The sequence below is a fragment of the Frankliniella occidentalis genome, unplaced genomic scaffold (genome assembly GCF_000697945.3).
Source record: "Frankliniella occidentalis isolate FOCC.00 unplaced genomic scaffold, Focc_3.1 Scaffold532, whole genome shotgun sequence".
In the NCBI taxonomy this organism is placed as follows: domain Eukaryota; kingdom Metazoa; phylum Arthropoda; class Insecta; order Thysanoptera; family Thripidae; genus Frankliniella; species Frankliniella occidentalis.
In genome coordinates, this window is record NW_026267649.1 from 95792 (window position 1) to 115350 (window position 19559).

A 19559-nucleotide genomic window follows, 5' to 3' on the forward strand; every position below is an offset into this window, starting at 1 on the left:
TTCAAGCCTATTCGCAGCATTCCTGCCAATAATGCAGGATCAGGATGAATAACAAAAAACAAGCAAAGCACAGCACACAGCACACAGCACATTGAACCTTTTCATGTTTGAGGAAATTCTATTTTACCATATTTTGAATGAAAGTTTTGTTAATTTTCCGTTTAAACTTTAAAAGATGGGATACCAAATTGTTAGAAGATTAATACCCAGTAGAATATCAAATAAGTATAACAGGATCAAAGCCAGATTAAGTCTTGACGATGCAGCAGAAAGGTTAAAAGGATCTAAATTTGAGAAAATTGGTAAGAATGTACTGACCATCTTAATGTTTTTAAAAATTGCGTCTTATTCTTCTCATGAAATAATCTCGTAGATCGTTTCTTTTAAAAATTGGGTAACATTGTTGTTTCTCTCCCGTCATCTAGGTAACTTTTGGATTAACCTCCTTAGAGATTATGGTGAAGTGATAAAAGACACATCCAATGGTATTAAAGAGCGTCCAAAGCGAGCTTTGATCTATGCCTGGGGTAATTATCCCTTTACAAAAAAGAAAAGAATTGTTTTGCGTGAATTTGTATTCGTCATTATCTAATGACATCGTTTTTTCATAGGATTCTGGGCTTGGTTATATTGCGTCAATACTAATCCTAACGAACGCAGTTTCCGAGATCAGTGTCTGTCAGCAGCAACTGAAATATCTTCCTTACCAGCTGCAATCCGCAATGCAGAACCTTGTACCCACTTAGCCTTTTTGGAATCCTGCCATAACGCTGGTTTACTACGCCGTCTGAACTTAGGCGTGTGTTCAGTTATGTGGTTAGACAACTACGATAAAAATGCTGGTTTGTATGCTGCTCATTGTAAATACTTAAAACCAAAATATTTCAGTTTTCATGAAAGAATCCTGGATTATGGTATGTTAGGTCGATGGTGGGTCATCAGTGGGAAAATGAAGGACTATGATATTAATCCAGATGAATGGAAAGAGAAAACATCAAACTAAGGATAAAAATTATAGGCATTGAATGAATGTTGTTTAAGCTTATTAGAGATTAATGGCTGTCTGTCACTAATAAAACTGTTACAGAAAATAGGTCTTTATTACAAATCCCTAAGTTAACTTCATGTACTCAAATATACAAGTACGAAACACGTTCACAGGTCACAATCATACTTAAAAGCAGTCAATTTCAAATACTTACATTATAATACAACTGTCAATTCAACCTACATAAATGTGCTGTCATAAAAAGATTGGCCTTTTCAAGACATTTGTGCAAATACAGAAAATTTGCTTCACATAAAAAAGCTATTTACATTATATACAGTTTTTAACACACATGAATCAATAGAACAATCAGGTATACAATTTGAATGAGTTATTATTGCAGGTAACCTAGACTAGATGAGGCCATTGTTAGCACAACTTACAATAGCTACATGCCTTTAGCTGTGCTATACAAAACAAAATGAAAATCATCTCTTAAAAATTGTGAAACGAGGTAGCCAGGACGGAATTTAAAAGAGCACTGAAAAATAAATACCATATTATCCAAAATATAAACAGATTTCTGATGTAAATTAGGTATTTTCATAACATCTTGCTTTAGAAGTGACGTCATTACTTATTTCCACAAATACACATTAAAAATGGCAATTTTTTCAAGTTTCTTTAAAATCACGTACTGAGAAATTAATGGCATGAGCTACATGTGTTCTATATAAAAATAATGTCATTTAGCTGACCATTACATACACAGAAGTAAGGGTAGGCTGAACCAGGTGAACATCTTGACACAAAAATATACCAGCTATTACAGTATATAAATCATCCCCAAATTCAGACACAATCCTACCTACTAGAACAAAAAAAAAGTAGTAAACCAAATATTACTAAAATAAACACTGTCTTATACTTTTACATCTTTACAGAAATGAAGATGTACAGAAAACCCATATAAAAATAAAATCACAAAACTTGACTTTTTGGTAACTTATGACATCTTCGATACATAATGTAAACTTCAATCTGAAAGAAATACGTACTTGGCAATACAGTGAACTAACTCAGCTTTTCTTAAGGTAATGCCTTGAGAGGATTGAGGAGGAGGAGAACTTACATGCCAACATTTAAATTGAACACTACTATTGCAAGTCAACTTCAAGTGAATAAAAATCAGGAATAAAGTTGTATTTAAATAAGTTATTTTTATAAAGAAGAGAAGACATCATCTTCATTGATTGGCTTATTGCTGACCCTGTAAAGTCAAGCGGAATATTGACTTAAAGCGCCAGATAAAATTTACAATTGTGTTCTGAGTGCATTTATTTCTTTTCTCTTACCAAGTCAGCATTGGAAGATGACTGGCCACTTTGCTGGGCAGCCTGCTGTTGAAGCTGCAGTTGCAGCTGCTGCAACTGCTGCTGGGTAGTCACACCCTGGCTTTGTGACTGTTGTACAGTCACTGCCATTATGGGTGTGCCCCCACTGCTTGTTTGAATTCTGACAGGACTTTGAGTGGCTTGTCTCAACACAGGCACCATGCCAGGTTGACATTGCAAGGCAGCGGAAACCTTTAGATGTAGAGTGAAAAAAAGATACAGTCAAGACTTATTGGTTAACAAGTTTTCCTAGGTAACAGGGCAATGAAGACAAGAAATTACCTGAGATAATAGATGTGGAGAGGACGCCGCCGTCACCTTTATATTCCCTGCGAGTGCAGAGGCAAGGGTTGACGCAATGCTTACTTGTGGACGTCCGGTAGAATCAACAACTTGAGTTCGAGCAGCTGCAATAGGTGATGCAGCAACGACCTGAACAGTTTGTCTTTGCACTGTTTGTTGCCCAGACGACGCTACTGGGATGACCCTTCCTGCTCCTGTAACTTGTCCTTTTGCTAACACCTGAGAGATTACTTGACCTGCTGCCCCACCAGAAGAGACAGCAACAGGTACGTTTTTCATAGCCTAATAATGGATTAGACAGAAAATAACATACATTTATATTTTACATATATAAATTATTTGAGCAAATCTAATATTTAAGTAGGAACTTTAGTAATATTTATACCTGTTGAAGCTGCTGAACCGTCATTGTTGCTCCCACTGCCTTAGGTGATTGTACAAGTAGCTGGGTAGGCACACCGCTTTTCACGGGGGTAAGTTGAGTTACTTTCTGACCGGGAGGTAATTTACGTTGTTGATGAAGAAGTAGCTGTTGTGAGGTCAAATGTCTGATTTGTTGAGCTCCTTTCAAGCCGGGAGCCAGTTGGGCTTTTAGCTAAATAAAATTAAGAGGAATAAGAACAGGTGAAGACTGAAAAAGTTATACATAAAACTGTCTTGAGATAAAGACAGAGGAAATTCATAAGCTACAACGTACCTGAGGTATAACTCCTGTGACTGGCAAAGTTTTAACGAGAGTTGCTTGGCTTGTTCCAGCTGCTCCAGTCTGAACAGCAAGGCCAGCTTGGGCAAGAAGCTGTGCAGTTGCAATGGTCTGTTGGGTTATCTGTCCACCAGGACCAGGCTTAGCAACAGCAACAGTTGTTGCAACTTGATTAGAAGCTACTGAGGTTGCTTGAGACAGCTGTGCCTGAGAAATAAACAATTGGTGAGTCATTTCAAATTCATACCAAAACATTTATTAAAATAAAACAACTTACATAACTACAATAATATTGAGACTAAATTAGATGTAGCTAGGTACATCGAAATTTGAGGTAAACTGATATTTTTAAGTATCAATAGGAAAATTATAACTGCTTCTCAGACAAAAGGTTCTTAAGACAATCTCACAACTATACCTGAATCTGTCCTGTCGCTTGCCCTTGAATCTGACCCTGAGCTTGTGCTTGAGCTTGTGCTTGAGCTTGGGCTGCTTGCTTTCTTTGGATAAGAATTGCCATTTCGGCTTCTGTCATAGGTCTGCTCAAAGTCTGCTTACCAGCAGTCACTTTTGTCATGTACTGCATCTAAAAAGTTTGAAGAAAAAAAATTAATAATTAAAGAAATGAACAGCTGAACTTGTAGGTAGTACCAAGTACCAAAATAATACCTAGCTACAAAAAAATATAACAAGCAATGGAAATCACCTGGGTGCGTTGCTGGCCCTGAGAGACTTGTACAGCAGTCACATTAACAGGAACGCCTGAAGCAGTGGCAACCACTTTCTGCGTAACTCCAGAGGCAGTCCCTGATGCTGACACGATAGGGATGGTACCGGCAGAGGCTGCTGATACAGCTTGCTGCGTTGCAGCTATGCTTGTAACTACAGCTCCAGTAGCCGTCCCGGCCGCCGCCTGTGCGGCCTGCTGCTGTTGGAAAAGCTGAAAAAAAGCAAAAATAAATAAAGATAAAGAAAGGCAGCGCAGGGTAATCGAATAACTTTAAATACACGCACCTTCAGCTGCTCTCTGCGCTTGATGGCCTGTTGCTGGCGCTGCAGCTGCTGTAATTGTTGAGTCGTCAGTGGCTTTCCAGTGGTCGTGACCATACCAGCAGTGACTGCCTTTGGCGAGGATGTGGAGGCGGTTGCAGTGGTCTGGGCCGCTGTAAACCTCTGCACAGCGGCGGCCGCCTGAGCTTGGGTCAGATTTGCTACGGACACAACTGTAGGGGTCCCGGCCACCGAGTGCGCCACTGCCCGCACACCACTTACCCCAGGTTGGGTCACCACCTCCTAAACCGCAAACATTTATTAATTTAAATTTCATGTAAACCAGCACAAGTAAAAATAAAAACAACACCACACAAACCTGCATCATGAGAGTAACTGGCCGTCTTAACTGAGGTGACACTCCAGTGGCTGTAGCCACAGTGCCGGTTGCAGTTCCAGCGGCCTGTTGCTGCAATTGCAATTGTGCCGCAGTTTGCTGGGTGGGCTGAGCGGTGGCTGCAGCTGTTGCAACTGGGGCAGCAGGCTGAGCTACCGGTGGAGCAGCAGCTGGGAGAACAGGGGGTGGAGGAGCAGCTCCAGGGTTGATAGGTGGTGGCAAGCCAGTGGTCTTACCCTGCTATAAAAATAAGATATTTCCAAAACAAGTTTAGAGAGAGAAAAAAATACCCACACTTTGATTGCACGGTACTGGGACAGATTTTAACTGTGGCTACTTACAGCATTGGACTGTTTTTTCTTCTCAGAAGCAATTCGCTCTGCCCTCCTTTGAGCGACAGCCTGGGGCTCAAGAGGGTTATCATAATCAATTCCGTTTTCTTGTAATACTGCTGCATGTTTGGGATTTTTAACTGATGGATTAACTAAAAGTGGTTTCACTGTTGGGGCTCGCTTGTTGGAAATTTCACGAACATTTTCAAAATGCTTTAAGTACAAGGATGTGAAAGACTGATTGGCATCATGAGCATGAAGTTGATTTGTTCGCATTGGTCTATTGGATTTTGTTGGCTAGAACAATAATGTGCACATTAAAAAAAAAACGTCTTTTAAAAAATAAAGCTTGTTGACATGGTAATTTACCAACCTGTATTGGTTTGTTCATACTCTTTAACTTCTTTTGTTTTTTTGTTAGAGTGTCAGGGAAAGGAGTTTTCCCTTCTTCCCTTGGAATAACTACATTTTCATATCTGTGATTAAAAAGACAATTTGTTAAGCCTGAGGGCTATTACTGATAAAATCTCCAAGAAATAAAAATATACCTGTAGCGACAGTGTTTGGCCGATCTGAAAGTGCGTCCAATGTTGGTGACACACTCAGAGTCATAATCCCAATTGGGAGTATGAGCAGGTGTAACTACCAACAAATTCAACATAAGTTCTTGGGTATTTTGGACTTCCTAAGAAACAATAATAAATATGGAGTTAACAGCTAAGTTACATTACATGTATGTTATACAGTGATAGAGAAATATTTGTTTACCTTGAAAAGACAAAAATCTTCATAGATGAGCCACTCAGGCATGTACTCCGGCTCCTGAACAGGCCTTTGTAGAACTTGAGGCTTTAGTGGATTAGGTATGGGACTACGGACAAGACCGCGATATTTCTGAAGCTTAATATCTCTTCGCATTTTGACCAGAGCTGGTGATGGGCGGTCAAAGAGTGAGCGAGGAGCCTGAGATGATGCTTCATCTCTTGTGCGCACTTTCAAAGGTCTTCGACCTTCAATGAAATAGAAAGTATAATTGTTATTAATAAATAGTTATTGATTTTAAATTGAAATGCAATAGGGCTCTGTTTACTCCAATGTGTGATAAAATGTGTTACCTTCTCTTTCACCTGCACTGCCTACTTCAGCTTGACGGGATCTCTTAAGCTCCTTTTTGACGTAGACAGGTGGTAGTTGAGTTTCAGACATTATGGTTTGATCATACAGGAATCCCATCGACATGTCAATGTACACATCATTGTCATGCTGAGGTGGTGTTGGAGGACACCACATCTAGTAAAAGAAACTGGAATATAGTAGTGATTTGTCTACTCTGAGAAATAGTAACATTTAGAAAGGAGTGAATAAATACCGGCATAAGTTCCTTGCCATTGTCAGAGAGCCACTCCTGAAATTAAAATCATAATTTTAGTGAGGTAAATTTGTGGACACTGTTTCATGAGATTCAGATTGATCATTTTATAAAAAGGCTAATGAGGAGCAGCGCTGCACATTTGTTCCCACCCTACTTAAGTTCTTAAAAACTGAGACAATTTACCCTCAAGTTATTTCGAGTAGGAACATTTTTTGAAACCAATGTAACACCATTAGCCACATGAAACATACTGACAGTAGCTATGTGACAAATACATCATGTTCAACAATGTTTTGTGCTGTCTTATGTAAAGTAGGCATATTTGAATTACTCAATATGCTTAAATTAGTTTTAATTTTGTGCCAAGCAGATTGTCATAGGAAGAGGGGTGAAGACGGGGCCCTCAGGTCCATGACGATGCCTGGCACAACACTTGCTTACTGTGCATGCTTATATCTTGGGAGTATCTCCAAGTTTGGAATGGCAAGGCAGAGGTAGAGCTTTGGTGCCGCGTGAGTCATAAACAGAAGCTTCAATTGCGAACACATTGGAAGCTAAACTACATGGATAGCATGAGGTGCTACACCACCGGTTATGACACGCCTATGCCATACCAAACTTAATTTTGACTGAGCCAAAAAGGAATATATAAACAAGCACACAGAGCAAAGTTTGACACCAAAACAGCGCTCGACCTTGAACCCCACTTGGAAAAATTACCAAGAAATAAGACATACAACAGACACTTGCAAGTTCATGTTTTTTTTATTATTTTTATATTCTTGATTGAAATATAGGAAAGAACAGAACAGTGACAACATGTCACATAACAATCAAGCCATTTGAAGTCACAGAACAAATGGCATAACTCAATCACACATTTTCAGAGACTCACACATACACTCATACTTTCACAGGAAAAGTAACAAATTGTCAGCCACACAAATATAAATACTTAATAATAACAAAATTCAAGTTGGCAAACTGACATTCACATTGTGACAACCTGCATCTCGCAGATTGCAAGTCACTAACAGCCTTAGATAAATGAGAATGGTAAAAATGTATAACAAGGCACATTTACCCAACCTCTTCATTGCAATGAAATGAAATTTCATTCACAGAATTATATTTTCAGTCTAATAGCCAGTACAAGTGAAAATTCAATATGACCTAAGAAATAAATTAAACTTTCTTTTTCTTAATTGACCAGCGCAGAAATATAATAGGTAGTTTTAGCACCAAAACTTGTTCTAAAAGCTAATACTGCATTCAAGAAACAGATGTCTAGAGTAAATGTCCGGAAGATTAATGTCATACACTACTGTATTTACACAATTATAAGTACTTCTCCGAATTTCAGGTAAAACTTAGGGGAAAAAGTCCCATGCAATTTTTTCAAAAATGTGTGTTGAATAAAAGCCACACACCAATAAAAAACGGGAAACGAACAACTTATAATCATGCAAATACAGTAATTAATTACCTACCTGAGTCATCTAAGAGCAATGAGTCTCTAGTCAAAGATATAAACAAAGCAGCAACCAATACAAGCAAAGGAGTGCTCTTAGTCTCTGAAATCACATGGTCTGGCATAGTTAGCTATCATCAGTCAAAGCGACAGCAAATTACACTGGGCAAAATAAAGAGACTCCATCTTACAAAAATGTTGTCACATAAATACTACTTTTGGTGCCATAAAATAAATAAACAGTACGAAAGCAGAAAAATCTCATTTAAGACTTATTAAAAAAAGAAAAAGACCTAGCAGTAATGGAATGGCCAATCTTGTAAGATCACTTGCAGCGACTTTCAAGTTAGTAAGAAAAAGAAAGCCTGATTGTGTTGCCATCTACATAAGACCATATTGAGCAATGTGGAGCATTGAATTAGCTAACCAATTTAACTATTGGCTATGGGTGATATGCATGGACAGAATATTGCATATGTACTTACAAAGCTGGCCAGATTTCAAAAATTAAAAAGTCAGGACAATTCAAAACCACATCTCCATAAATAAAGTTTTACTTAAAGAGAGGGACAGTCCTCTCCCTAACTGAAAGGCACTGTCACAACCCTCAATGTAAGTCGCACATTTTGATGCACTGCATAGCAATGAAATTAGCTACTATGCACTGAATCAAACTGATACACTTCATTAGGGCTTATTACAGAAATATAAAAAATTAATTTGAAGCATTTTCAGAACTAATGCATTATGAGTTTTAAAATTATGCAAAAACCAAACAAGGACAACTAAAGAAAATGTTTAATTTTTCTGAAATAAATAGTTTCCTGTGAATTGTTTCTACATTAAGTACGGTAACTGGATATTTTAAATCATAAAAACTTTAAGAATGCAGTTCTCAATTTAAAACTTACAGATTTAAAAGCAAAAAGCAGATATTGTGAAATTCAGAGAAGAAAGAAGACTGACTGTACCTTGATATACACAACACCCACAATGGACTGCTTGAACAGATGGCTAAGGCAAACCATTGCTATCAACACTGCCTTCAGATCTACGTTTCCGTTTGAGAAGTTTTAATTTTTTGACTTTTCGACCATCTGGACTTTCATTGTTACTTTCTACATCACTAACATCTGCAGGCCTCAGAGAGGAAGAGCCTCTACGAGATCTTATCATAAGGTTAGGATTAGCAAACGGAGATAAAGGGGAAATAGACTGCTTGCTTGGACTACCATTGTTGACACCACCAGGTCGATCTTCTTTCCTTGGGCGCCCTCGTTTCCTCTTCTTTACTGTAGATTGGAAATTGGGACTACCAGGAACTTCTAAACTGGAAGGGCTAGCACTTCTATCTAGTGTCCAGAGATTAATACTCACAGAACCTCTAGAACGTGTTCTTGGACTAGTTGGGTCTGCATTATGATTATTTAAAGGCATGTCGTGACTATCGTTGGAATGAATACTCTCACTGTCATTGTCTTTAGATTCCTCTTTCACTAACTTTCTTTTCCTCTTGATGATTTCTTTTTTCCCTTCACCTTTCACTTTTTTGTCATCACCCTCTACACTACCGTCGAAAGAGTTAGTTCGAGAGTTACACCTGCTGCTTCTTGCAGATAATTGCAAACGCTTACCAGCTGACAATCGCTTACTCCTCATACCTATCTTTTTACTATTAACCTGAGTATTGGCATCGTCACGCGAGTAGGTCAGCATGGGTTCATCATCAGCGAGCCGTTGTCGACGTTCCTCCTCCTCACGGGCAGCCGCCATACGGTTCATTTCCCAGTCTTTCTTTTGACGTTCTATCTCTGCCTCTGCCTCCGCTAGTTGTTTGGCACTCCAAGAGTCTGTTTCTTCCATAAATGTCATGGCATAGCGTTCAATGGCAGAGAGCTGAAAATTAAGAAGTATTATTTAGTTAGTTATTTAGATAGTTATAATTTAGATAGTTATAAAATGAAGAATTCCATTTCAATTACTGTGCTTTTATGGGAACACATAATGGTAAGTACTGACCTGTTGAACAAGGTTTTGAACCTCCTGTTCAGCTTTGCTCAGCTCAGGCTGGTCTGGCTGTTGGGCATTGTTATCTGCTCCTTCTTCACCAAGTGGAACATTCTCATCAAATTCTTCTAAATCTGCCACAGCTTCAGCCTTAGCTGATTTCAAAGCAATGACATCAGTCTCATCTTCAGCAGCTGCTAGGGCTGACTCCAGAGCACCCATTGCTAATTTGTCATCTTGCGGGGAAGGAACACCCTGAAAAAGCATACACATTAGAAATATGTATTCTATTTATCATTGCTCATTCCAAAAGTAATTCATACTCCATTGAAGTACAAACCTGACTATCTCTGTCAACAACTTCTGCCATACGCCTGGAGGCATCATTTTCACTAACATCAACGTTGAAGAGATCTTGGATAGTAGACTAAAAATACAAATGGCAACATATGAGTCAAAAAATGAAAAATATATACAAGAGAACACAAGGAATCCATAGTACAAGTGTCAATAAATAAACTTACACTTTTGAAGAATGCAGTGGTAAAATTACCACCTTCAATAGCCAAATTACCCAGCATTCTCTTCTGGTTTGCTTTCTTCAAAATATTTTCCTCTACAGTTTTGTCACTGATTAACCTGGTTACAACACACTTGCAGTTAGGCATACTACGAAAATAGCAAAAGACCTTGCAGCCTCCAAGGAAAAGCTTACCTATAAATATTAACATCTCGGGTCTGACCAATACGATGGCAACGATCTTGAGCTTGCGCATCCATAGTTGGGTTCCAATCACTATCATAAAATATCACAGTATCTGCACCAGTCAAATTCACACCAACACCGCCAGAACGTGTAGAAAGAATAAAACAAAATATTCGTGGGTCTGAATTGAATCTTTCCATTAACATCTAGAAGAAGAAAAAAGATTAACAGTAAAATATAAGAATACTAAAATTTCATCAACAATAGCAAACAGATTTGAGAAAATCATACGCACTTGTCTTTGATCTACACGGGTAGTTCCATCTAACCGCAAGTAAATATGACCATGGAAATTCAAAAATGCCTCTAAGACATCTAACATGCGAGTCATCTGGGTAAATATCAAGACCCGATGATGTCCTGCCTTAAGCTGCCGGAGCAATCTATCCATAGTTTGAAGTTTTCCTAAAAAACATAACCAACTTGTAAGTATTCACACTAACAAAGGAAAACTAGGGACGTAAAACTTGTCTAGCTTACCACAATCGTATTGTATGAGACGAGGGTCAGGGAACTGTGTTATCATTGAGCGGGCTACAGGGTGAAGTAACGTACAACGTGGTGAAATGTCATGTTGGAGTGTTGATATCAGCCGTTGTTCTTTCCAAAGTGCAGATGGAGGAGGATGAGAAGTATGGAGAATGGGTAATGGTGCATTAACAGGAGGCACCCACAGCACAAACCTGTAAGTCAAAACGGTGATAAAAAATAGAATAAGATAAATTAATACCTACTCACAGATGATAATCCTTAGATTTACTTACCTTGCAAAAATGTCCTGAAGACTGTCAACATAATCTTCATTTGTATAAATTAGATCTGACAAAGCATTTGTGCGTTGCCAGTATGTTGATGGGTGGTGATAAGATTTGCTTTCATGAGCACAATTTACATAGCCAGCAGACCAACCAGCTGTGGGACATGGTGTCTCCCCCAACATGTGGAGGGCACAAACCAAATCAGCACCATAAATAGGATAGGCATCACACTTTATTTGGTTGCATCTGGCAAGGAATTGCAGTTTTTCCCGTCTTCTAAGTCTTCTCTTTTCTACTAGCTCAGGCTGAAATAAAAATAAAAAATATGAAACAGCTTTTACCACAAAAAAAAACAAAAAAAAAAAACATTTATCTATGTAACAAAATAAGAAGGTAATGTTGGTCACTTACAATGAAGAACTGAGATTTGGCTTCAGTGTTACGAGGTGACTTGGTGTTTGTTGAACTACCATTAGACGAACTGATGTCTCCTGATGTTGAGGTCATCTGTAAACAGAGATCAAGTGGGTTATAGATAGAGCTTATAATGGGACTCTTCATCAGATCTCATGGATAATGTTTGCAGAATTGTAAGCTCAATTCTAGGAAGAAACTCTACACTTGCAGAGGTTCAGCTGGTGTGAGCAAGATTTATCTTGCATCACTGCAAAAGCTACTACAGCAATAGAATGCAGCAACTGATCGGTGATGCTTCACAGTGAAATACACAAATGAATGGAGGATAAAATTCATCAAGTCAAGAAATTACATGTCAACCCATTACTAGGAAGAACTTCTACACATGCAGAAGTGCAGCTGGTATGAGTTGTTTGATCTTGCTAACACTGCAAAAGCCACTACCTGAATGAAGTAATGTAACAGCTGATCGGTGTTGCAGTCTACTTAACATACTACTAGACAACAAATGTAAATGTTAACTCAGTTCTAGGAAGGACTTCTACACACATAGAAGCACTGCTGGTATGAGTTATTTTTTTCTTGCATCATTGCAAAAGCCACTGCAGCAATGAAATGTAGCAGCTGATCAGTGATGCATTTTTCTTAAAGTAGAGCAGATCTAAGACTAACCCTTGATTCTGAAGTGGTAGGTCTCGTGATGGTCTTGGGGGTTTGGCCTACTGAAAGTCCAACTACAACCTTCTGTCCATTGGTGACTGGGGCTGCTGAGAGATGGAAAAAATTAAATAATTTCCAAACAAAAATAAAATATGAATACAAGTACACAAATCCATAATATACTAACCAGGCTTTCTTGGTGGTGCTGGAGAAGTGCCGATCCTCACACCACCACCCCCTAGGGTTGTCATGCCATTCTGTTGATTTAAAACCAAGGTCTGCTGACTTCCAGAGCTCACTCTGACATAGATGTTAAGACGGCCTTTGGGGCATGGTGGAGGTGGATCAGGCAAGCTGTCAATTTCTTCAATCAGTTTCCCAGGTACTCGGTACCGTCTGATTCGATGTGCCGCAAATGCTGATACAGAGTCCTCTAAATCAATCATTTGCATGTTAAGGTTGCGGAGATCAATATCCTAAAAGACAAAACAAATAATGAATAGTAAGTACAACCTTGAATGGGAAAATCAACAAGCTCTCATGAGAAAAACAAATTACAACAGACCTTCCACACATCATAATCTAGGACATTGCAAACAAGAGAGGCAGTGACATAATCAATACCCTCCATTTGAAAAGGTGATATTGTTGGGCGTGCTTCAAATAAATTTGGATGATTGCAAACTTTCCGCAGTTGCATTAGAACATTGATCACACTCAATAAATTACCGCTCGCAAGAGTTTCTTTTGTTCTAAAATAAAGCAAATATTATAAATTGCAAGTTTAGAAAAAGGCAAGATCTGTTTAAAGCTGTCACAAAACATAGCAAAACATCTTACTTTGTTCTTGACATGAAGTCATCATATAGGTACCGTTGGCGTTTAGAAAGTCTACACATCACAACATGTTCATATTTTTTAGGAAGTTGCTTTTCAACTTCACATTTGAGTCGTCTGAGAAGGAATGGTCTCAAAACTTTGTGCAATCTTTTAATAATGCTTTCATTTATTTCTGAGTTTCCTTCAATCATACCAGTCACAGGGTTTGAGAACCACTCTTTGAATTCTTTATGGGATTGAAACACATGAGGCATAAGAAAATGCATCAGAGACCACAGCTCCATCAAATTATTTTGAAGCGGGGTGCCAGTTAACAGAAGCCTTCTTTCTGTTTGGAAGTTTAAAAGCAGCTGCCAGCGCTGTGATTTGAAGTTTTTAATGTTTTGAGCTTCATCAAGAATCAGATACTTCCACTTCTTTCTCCTGAAGCTTTGATGGTCTTGAATAACAAGCTTGTAGGATGTAATGCACACATGGAATGCATTTGGTTTGGTCCAACCTGTAACAAAGATAAAGATGTATGATAACACATTTAATCTTGCCCATAACATGTGAACCATCTAAACTAGTCGTAGTCGCAGACTTAAGGCTGAGCGTAATTTTAAAAGACAATTAAATTTAGGAAAGATTTAAGGATAATTGTAAGTACTCCCAAAACCCTATTTTTCAAAAATACCTTTTTTTTGTTTTCAAAATACATGTGTGAATGTTCAATACTAAATGTTGAAGGAATGAGTGGGACCCCTGCTTATTACGTTCGTTAAGGCTAGTTGGCACATGCTTCACATGTTTTACCTTTCCGGTAATAAAACTTGCAAAGATCAACTATCAGGCTTAGAAGGCAAGGTTTACTTTTTCAATTCAGACTTAAAGGAACTACTGGAAACCAATGTAAGTAACATGTCAACCAACCCTACTACAGAAGTCAAGGATGGTTGGTAAATGCTACATTTGTATATTCTTCCCTTCCCAAAATAAAACTTGTATATCACAACTTTTAGATTATGGGGGAAAGGGTTATTGAAAATTAAGGAGCATATACTGGCAATGTATGTAACATGTCAACCAATCCTACTACAATAGTGAAGGATGGTTGGTAAATGCTACACATATTCTTCCTTTCCTATAATAAAACTTGCAAAGCACAACTTTTATATTATGAAGGAAAGGTTTTGTTGTTGTTTTTTTCCCAAAATTAAACCTATAGAATAAGTGGAAATTAATGTAAGTAACATGTCAACCAACCCTACTACAGAAGTCAAGGATGGTTGGTAAATGCTACACATGTTCTTCCTTTCCTCTAATAAAACTTGTATGACACAACTTTTAGATTGTATTAAGGAAAGGGAATGAGTTTTGAAAGATTATAGAGCAAATACTGACAATGTGTGTAACATGTCAACCAATCCTACTACAATAGTCAAGGATGGTTGGTAAATGCTACCTATACTCTTCCCACTCCTTAGCAAAATTAACACTTGGTAACTTTGGACCTTTTAACAGGAAGTGGGATAACAGTAAGTAAATCGTAGTTATCTATGTAAGTAACATGTCAACCATCTCTACTATACAAGCAAGAGATGGTTGGTAAATGCTACCACACTTTCTCTTCCTTCCCTCCAAATTCAGAAAATACAGAGCGCATAGTCTGAAGCATAGATTAAGAAAGGACATTAAAGTTATGCATTGTTATAGTAAAAAAGGGTAATGGAAATGGCCTATTTTACAGTAGTGTCTGAATAAAAAATTGACTTTTAACAGAACGCTAAGAATTAACATTTTACCTGTTCTCTTGGCTCTTCTTTCCTTTTGGGTCCCAAAGTAGGTTAAAATTTTGAAGCCAGGACACCACTTTTTCAACTCCATTTCCCAGTTTAGCATCACAGAAGTTGGAACGACAATAAGATGAGGCCCCCAATCTTCCTTCTCACAAGCAAGATGAGCCAAGAGAGAAATAGTCTGGATAGTCTTTCCCAGACCCATTTCATCGGCCAATATTCCATTGAGATTGCGGTCGTACATTGTGACAAGCCAGTCAAGACCAATATGCTGGTATTCTCTCAAAGTATGTTTCAACAAGAATGGAATCTTTGTGACCACATTAGTTGAAGATAATGTGTTTCCTTTTGGCTGCAAGCTCTCAGCTACAGCAGCTACATCATTGATTTCCTTCCCCGTCTCCTCTTCAGTTTTTGCTTTCTTGTCACTGCTACTTTCCGGTCTGTACAAATCACCAAGACCGGACTCATTACAGCCAACATCAGGGACATCTTTAGAATCTTCATTTTTGTCATCTATGTCTTCCTCCTCCTCCTCTTCATCATCATCATCACTATCTTCATCGTCGTCATCTTCTTCCTCCTCCTCCTCTTCCTCTTCCTCGTCTTCCACATCTTCAGAAGCCTTGGACTCATCATCTTCCACCACAGAACCTTTACTGCTGCCATCTGGACTATCTTCAGTCTCAATGAGTTTATCTCTGTTGTCAAGATAGCCAGGAAATTCTTTGAGTAAATCTTCTAAAGACATTTCAGTTTCTTCTTGTAGCCTTGCAATTTCTTCAGGATTGCCACCAACATCTTCATCTTTAGCTATAGTTCTTTCATCATCTTCTGAGTCCATATCTGGCTGAAAATCATCTGCAAAAACAAAGATTGTTAAATAATGTAAAAAGTGGGATAAAAGAACCATTTGGCATTTTGACACAAGAGAAAATTACCATCAGACTTGGCAGCTGTGTCTGTGTCAGATGATACAGAGGGGGCAACGCTAGCATTCACACTATTGTTTGCACTCTCTACACCTGTTCTGTTCATGCCTTCAGTGAGAAGCATGGAGTACTTCTCTGTTTGATCAACAATAAAACTTAATTGTTGGTCTAAAGCTTTCTTCCTCTTTTCTTCTAAGATCTGGGTTTGCTTGAAATCCACAAGCTGAAAAGTAGAGGAATGACAGTAAAATAAATACATTTTCAACAAAGAAAAGAACATTTAACTAACTACTGTACGTATAATTGCTTTCTCACCTTTTCTATGTTAGCCCAGAAACTTTTTATGTCTTTAGCAATTGTATTTGCTATTTTCTTTAATCTAACTTCATGGAGTTTTTCAGCCTTATCTGCATTCATCTGCTTTTCATGGAAGTGTTTTTGAACCATTTTGGCACATTTCTTAGCTGCAGCTTTTTTCCACTTTCTTTCTTGGGCAAAATCAGCAGCCAGCCAGACCATCTCTTCTAACAAGTAGTCCCAATGGGCTTTGGCTCTGGCAGGTTCTTGCACTTTGGGTAATCTCTTCTCTGTCCACAAACCCTCCCTTTGGAGTTCAGCTATCCTTTGCATCACGTGCGCCTCCTGTGAATGTGACATATTATAGAATGAATCAAGCTACAAAAACAGAAAGAGACCATTTTGCCATACAATAATCAGTAATATCAAACCTGTTTGGCCTTCTCAACAATTAATTCTTGACTACCAGGAGTAGATTCTTGGGTTGGAGTTTGTTTAGGATGCTGTCTCACAGCAGGCACTGGTTGAGCTTTCAACTTGGTTGGGCTACCAGGAACTCTCCTGTCAGGCGAGAAACTTCCAGCAGCAGATGCTACTGCTCTAGGTGGTGATCTTCCAGCAGGTATGGTGACAGGAGTAACAGCTACCTTGACTACATCAGGTACAGTTGATTCAACTGCAAAATTTAATACATAAGTGAAAACAATTTTGAAAAAGAAATCTTTGTTAGAGAGGAAGAAAACTACTGACCTTGAGGGCTAGCTGAAACTGCAGTAGAGCTAGGAGTTTGGGGGACAGGTGATGCAACAGTTGCTGAGAGAGTTGCAGATTGCACACCTGGAGTAGCAGGTGTGAGACTTTGCGTAAGATCTTCGTCATCATCCTCCACATCCAGTCGATTAGATCTTAGGAAGTGTAAAAACTGTGGGGTAGGTGGCCGCTTTCGCCAATTTAAGTATTCCATCATATTTCCCCCAACCTGTCCAAAAGCAGAGGTATCTCAAGAAAACTGGCAAGTAGAAAACAACATGCACAAAGATAATATGCAATAATACCTGAAGGAAAAATAGCTCAGCTGCAAGATCAGCATATTTAGATCTGGCAGCTTTCAGTCTTTCTAACTTATATTCTGCTATGAGTCTTCTTTTGGCCAATATCTCTTCGCTGACTGGGGTATCTGGTGCTGTGACTCGCACTTTTTTTCTAGCTTGTGGACTTGCACTAGGCGATAAAGGATGAGAGGGATTTGTCCGTGATGGGGTTGCTGATGCTATCACAGTTGACTGGGATGTTGTGGGCTGAGTTCTTCTTGATGGGGATGACAATGTGTTGATTAGGGTAGGATAGGAAGAGGCATTCACTGGTGACTGGCCTATAGCTACTAGGGAGACAGGTGTACCAGCAGCTGTACCCGCACTAGTTGTAGCTAGTTGTATGGTTCCTCCTCTTCCAGGAACTCCAAGTACTCTGTGCGTTAAAATTCTTGTCACACCCCCAGGAGTACTGGTGCCAATAGGGGACAAAACCTACAAATGCAAATTTATCATACAAATAATGTACATTGACAAAAGCAATTGACAAAAAAAAAAATACATCAAAAGGTCAACAGACCTGTGCCAGCCCAGGTACTTGTCCAGGAGTGAGGATGTACTGTTGTCCTCCAGTGGCAAGGAGGTTAACATTTGAGGTGCCTGCCGCTGCCAGGACCTGCTGAATGCGGACAGTTTGACCTGCCACATTCAGCGTTTGAGGCCCTGATGGCGGGGTTGGCACAACCCCTGCTTGCTGATCACTCATCCTCCACTCTGAATTTAATAGGGAGAAACAGGCAGACCGTGAGCGGTTATTGATAAAATTACTTTGAAACTATAATACAACTTGACTGGAACTTCAAGAATTAATTGAATTACCATTGGTTATTTACTAGATTTAAAATATTTTTTTCGTGGAGTGATACATCAATTGATAAACAATAGGAACCCTAAAACATGAAAAAAATTAAAAGATAAAACATTTAAGATACTTATTAGTTTCACACACATGACAAACACAATTTCATAAATAGAGTAGTAAGTTATGTCAAATGAAAGGGAGTTTGAGTGATAGTGAACACAATATCTGAGAGAAAAGCAGTGGTTTATGAAATCTATCAGGAAATCTGATAAAAACCCAAGGGTGTTGTCAATTTCAACTTAAGGACCAAACCATTCTATCTAAATAAATAAAAATAAAAATGTAAAACTACATCAACGACAACAAAATTTGAACAAGGCTAGATTCTGTACGAGGAGTTGCAGTGGCTGAATTCCCGCGGGCAAGCTAACACAAGCGTAGTGAGAGCTAGGGGTTAGCCTAGGCTAGGCGCGTCACCCCGTAATTATCACAAACAGAAGCGGCATCATACTCCACGGTAAAGAAAACTTGCCAGGCGAGCCAAACCACACGTCTATCCACGAAAAAATCTCAATGCCAAATTCTCAAAGTAAAATATTGAGACAAAACTGGACAAAAAAGCCGGTAGGCTTCATTGATGAGGCTAAGGGCGCAAATTTGAAAAAATAAGCCTGCAGACAGAGTTACAGTGTCCAGGAGTCGTTTGAAAAACGTTATATTGTACAATAAGAAATGTGAGGTGCATAGGAGACTTGGACATGCAAAAAAGAATTTCCGAAAAATATCCCAGAAATTTTAGCTTGGGAGATCCTCCGCCATATTAATCTTCTCGGAGCAAATCCAAAATCTTACCATGATGTAATCACAATTTTCCGCACTTTCGGCTACGCATCCATTATACTTTGAAGGTAAAATCTAAATCGCACAAATTACGGGTAGCAATGAAACTTTGCGTGACGGATTAAAATGGAATTTGTACAAAATATTTCTATCATTTTCCGCTGCTCATTGTCTCTTGCTTTGAGATAAAATGGCGTACAATCCTACCCCTACATGCTCGTCATTCACTTCCGGCAACTTCATTTTACTTCATGAAGCGGCCACTAGTGTCGCTAGCATCAAAAGAGAGTACACCAACACAACAAAAGAAATAAAGAGAAATTCTGGCGAGTTGCTATGATAATCCATGAGTAATTACAACAAATTTATTTTATTTTATGTTTTTATTGTTACTATTTTAATAGTTTTTTCACAGAGCGAC

At 38.6% G+C, this 19559-nt stretch overlaps 2 protein-coding genes across 3 annotated transcripts; one reads left to right on the forward strand and one right to left on the reverse strand.

The window, feature by feature from the left end:
• The first annotated feature begins 41 nt into the window (after positions 1-41).
• Positions 42-1091, forward strand: LOC113215979 (mitochondrial import inner membrane translocase subunit Tim29). Its single transcript, XM_026435645.2, has 3 exons — positions 42-302; positions 426-527; positions 612-1091. Exons 1-3 carry the CDS (start codon positions 176-178, stop codon positions 1001-1003), a joined length of 621 nt encoding a protein of 206 aa, XP_026291430.1. The 5' UTR covers positions 42-175; the 3' UTR covers positions 1004-1091.
• On the reverse strand, positions 1082-19371 carry LOC113215976 (helicase domino). 2 transcript variants are annotated; one of them, XM_026435641.2, is made up of 37 exons: positions 19151-19371; positions 18316-18386; positions 18017-18210; positions 17461-17931; positions 17156-17384; positions 16837-17081; positions 16424-16750; positions 16118-16331; positions 15183-16037; positions 13399-13897; positions 13124-13310; positions 12746-13034; positions 12571-12662; positions 11893-11988; positions 11488-11786; positions 11204-11406; positions 10959-11128; positions 10673-10869; positions 10482-10596; positions 10298-10384; positions 9970-10212; positions 9631-9846; positions 6477-6512; positions 6223-6397; positions 5876-6117; positions 5656-5792; positions 5481-5583; positions 5117-5404; positions 4758-5015; positions 4403-4681; positions 4095-4328; positions 3807-3974; positions 3383-3595; positions 3071-3280; positions 2665-2967; positions 2344-2574; positions 1082-2258 (listed from the first exon to the last, which is right to left on the reverse strand). In XM_026435641.2, exons 3-37 carry the CDS (start codon positions 18200-18202, stop codon positions 2247-2249), a joined length of 8109 nt encoding a protein of 2702 aa, XP_026291426.1. In that variant the 5' UTR covers positions 18203-18210; positions 18316-18386; positions 19151-19371; the 3' UTR covers positions 1082-2246. The 2 variants fall into 2 exon arrangements, with proteins under 2 accessions (XP_026291426.1, XP_026291425.1); XM_026435640.2 differs by having other exon boundaries at positions 12571-12665; positions 19151-19370.
• Positions 19372-19559: the final 188 nt, after the last annotated feature.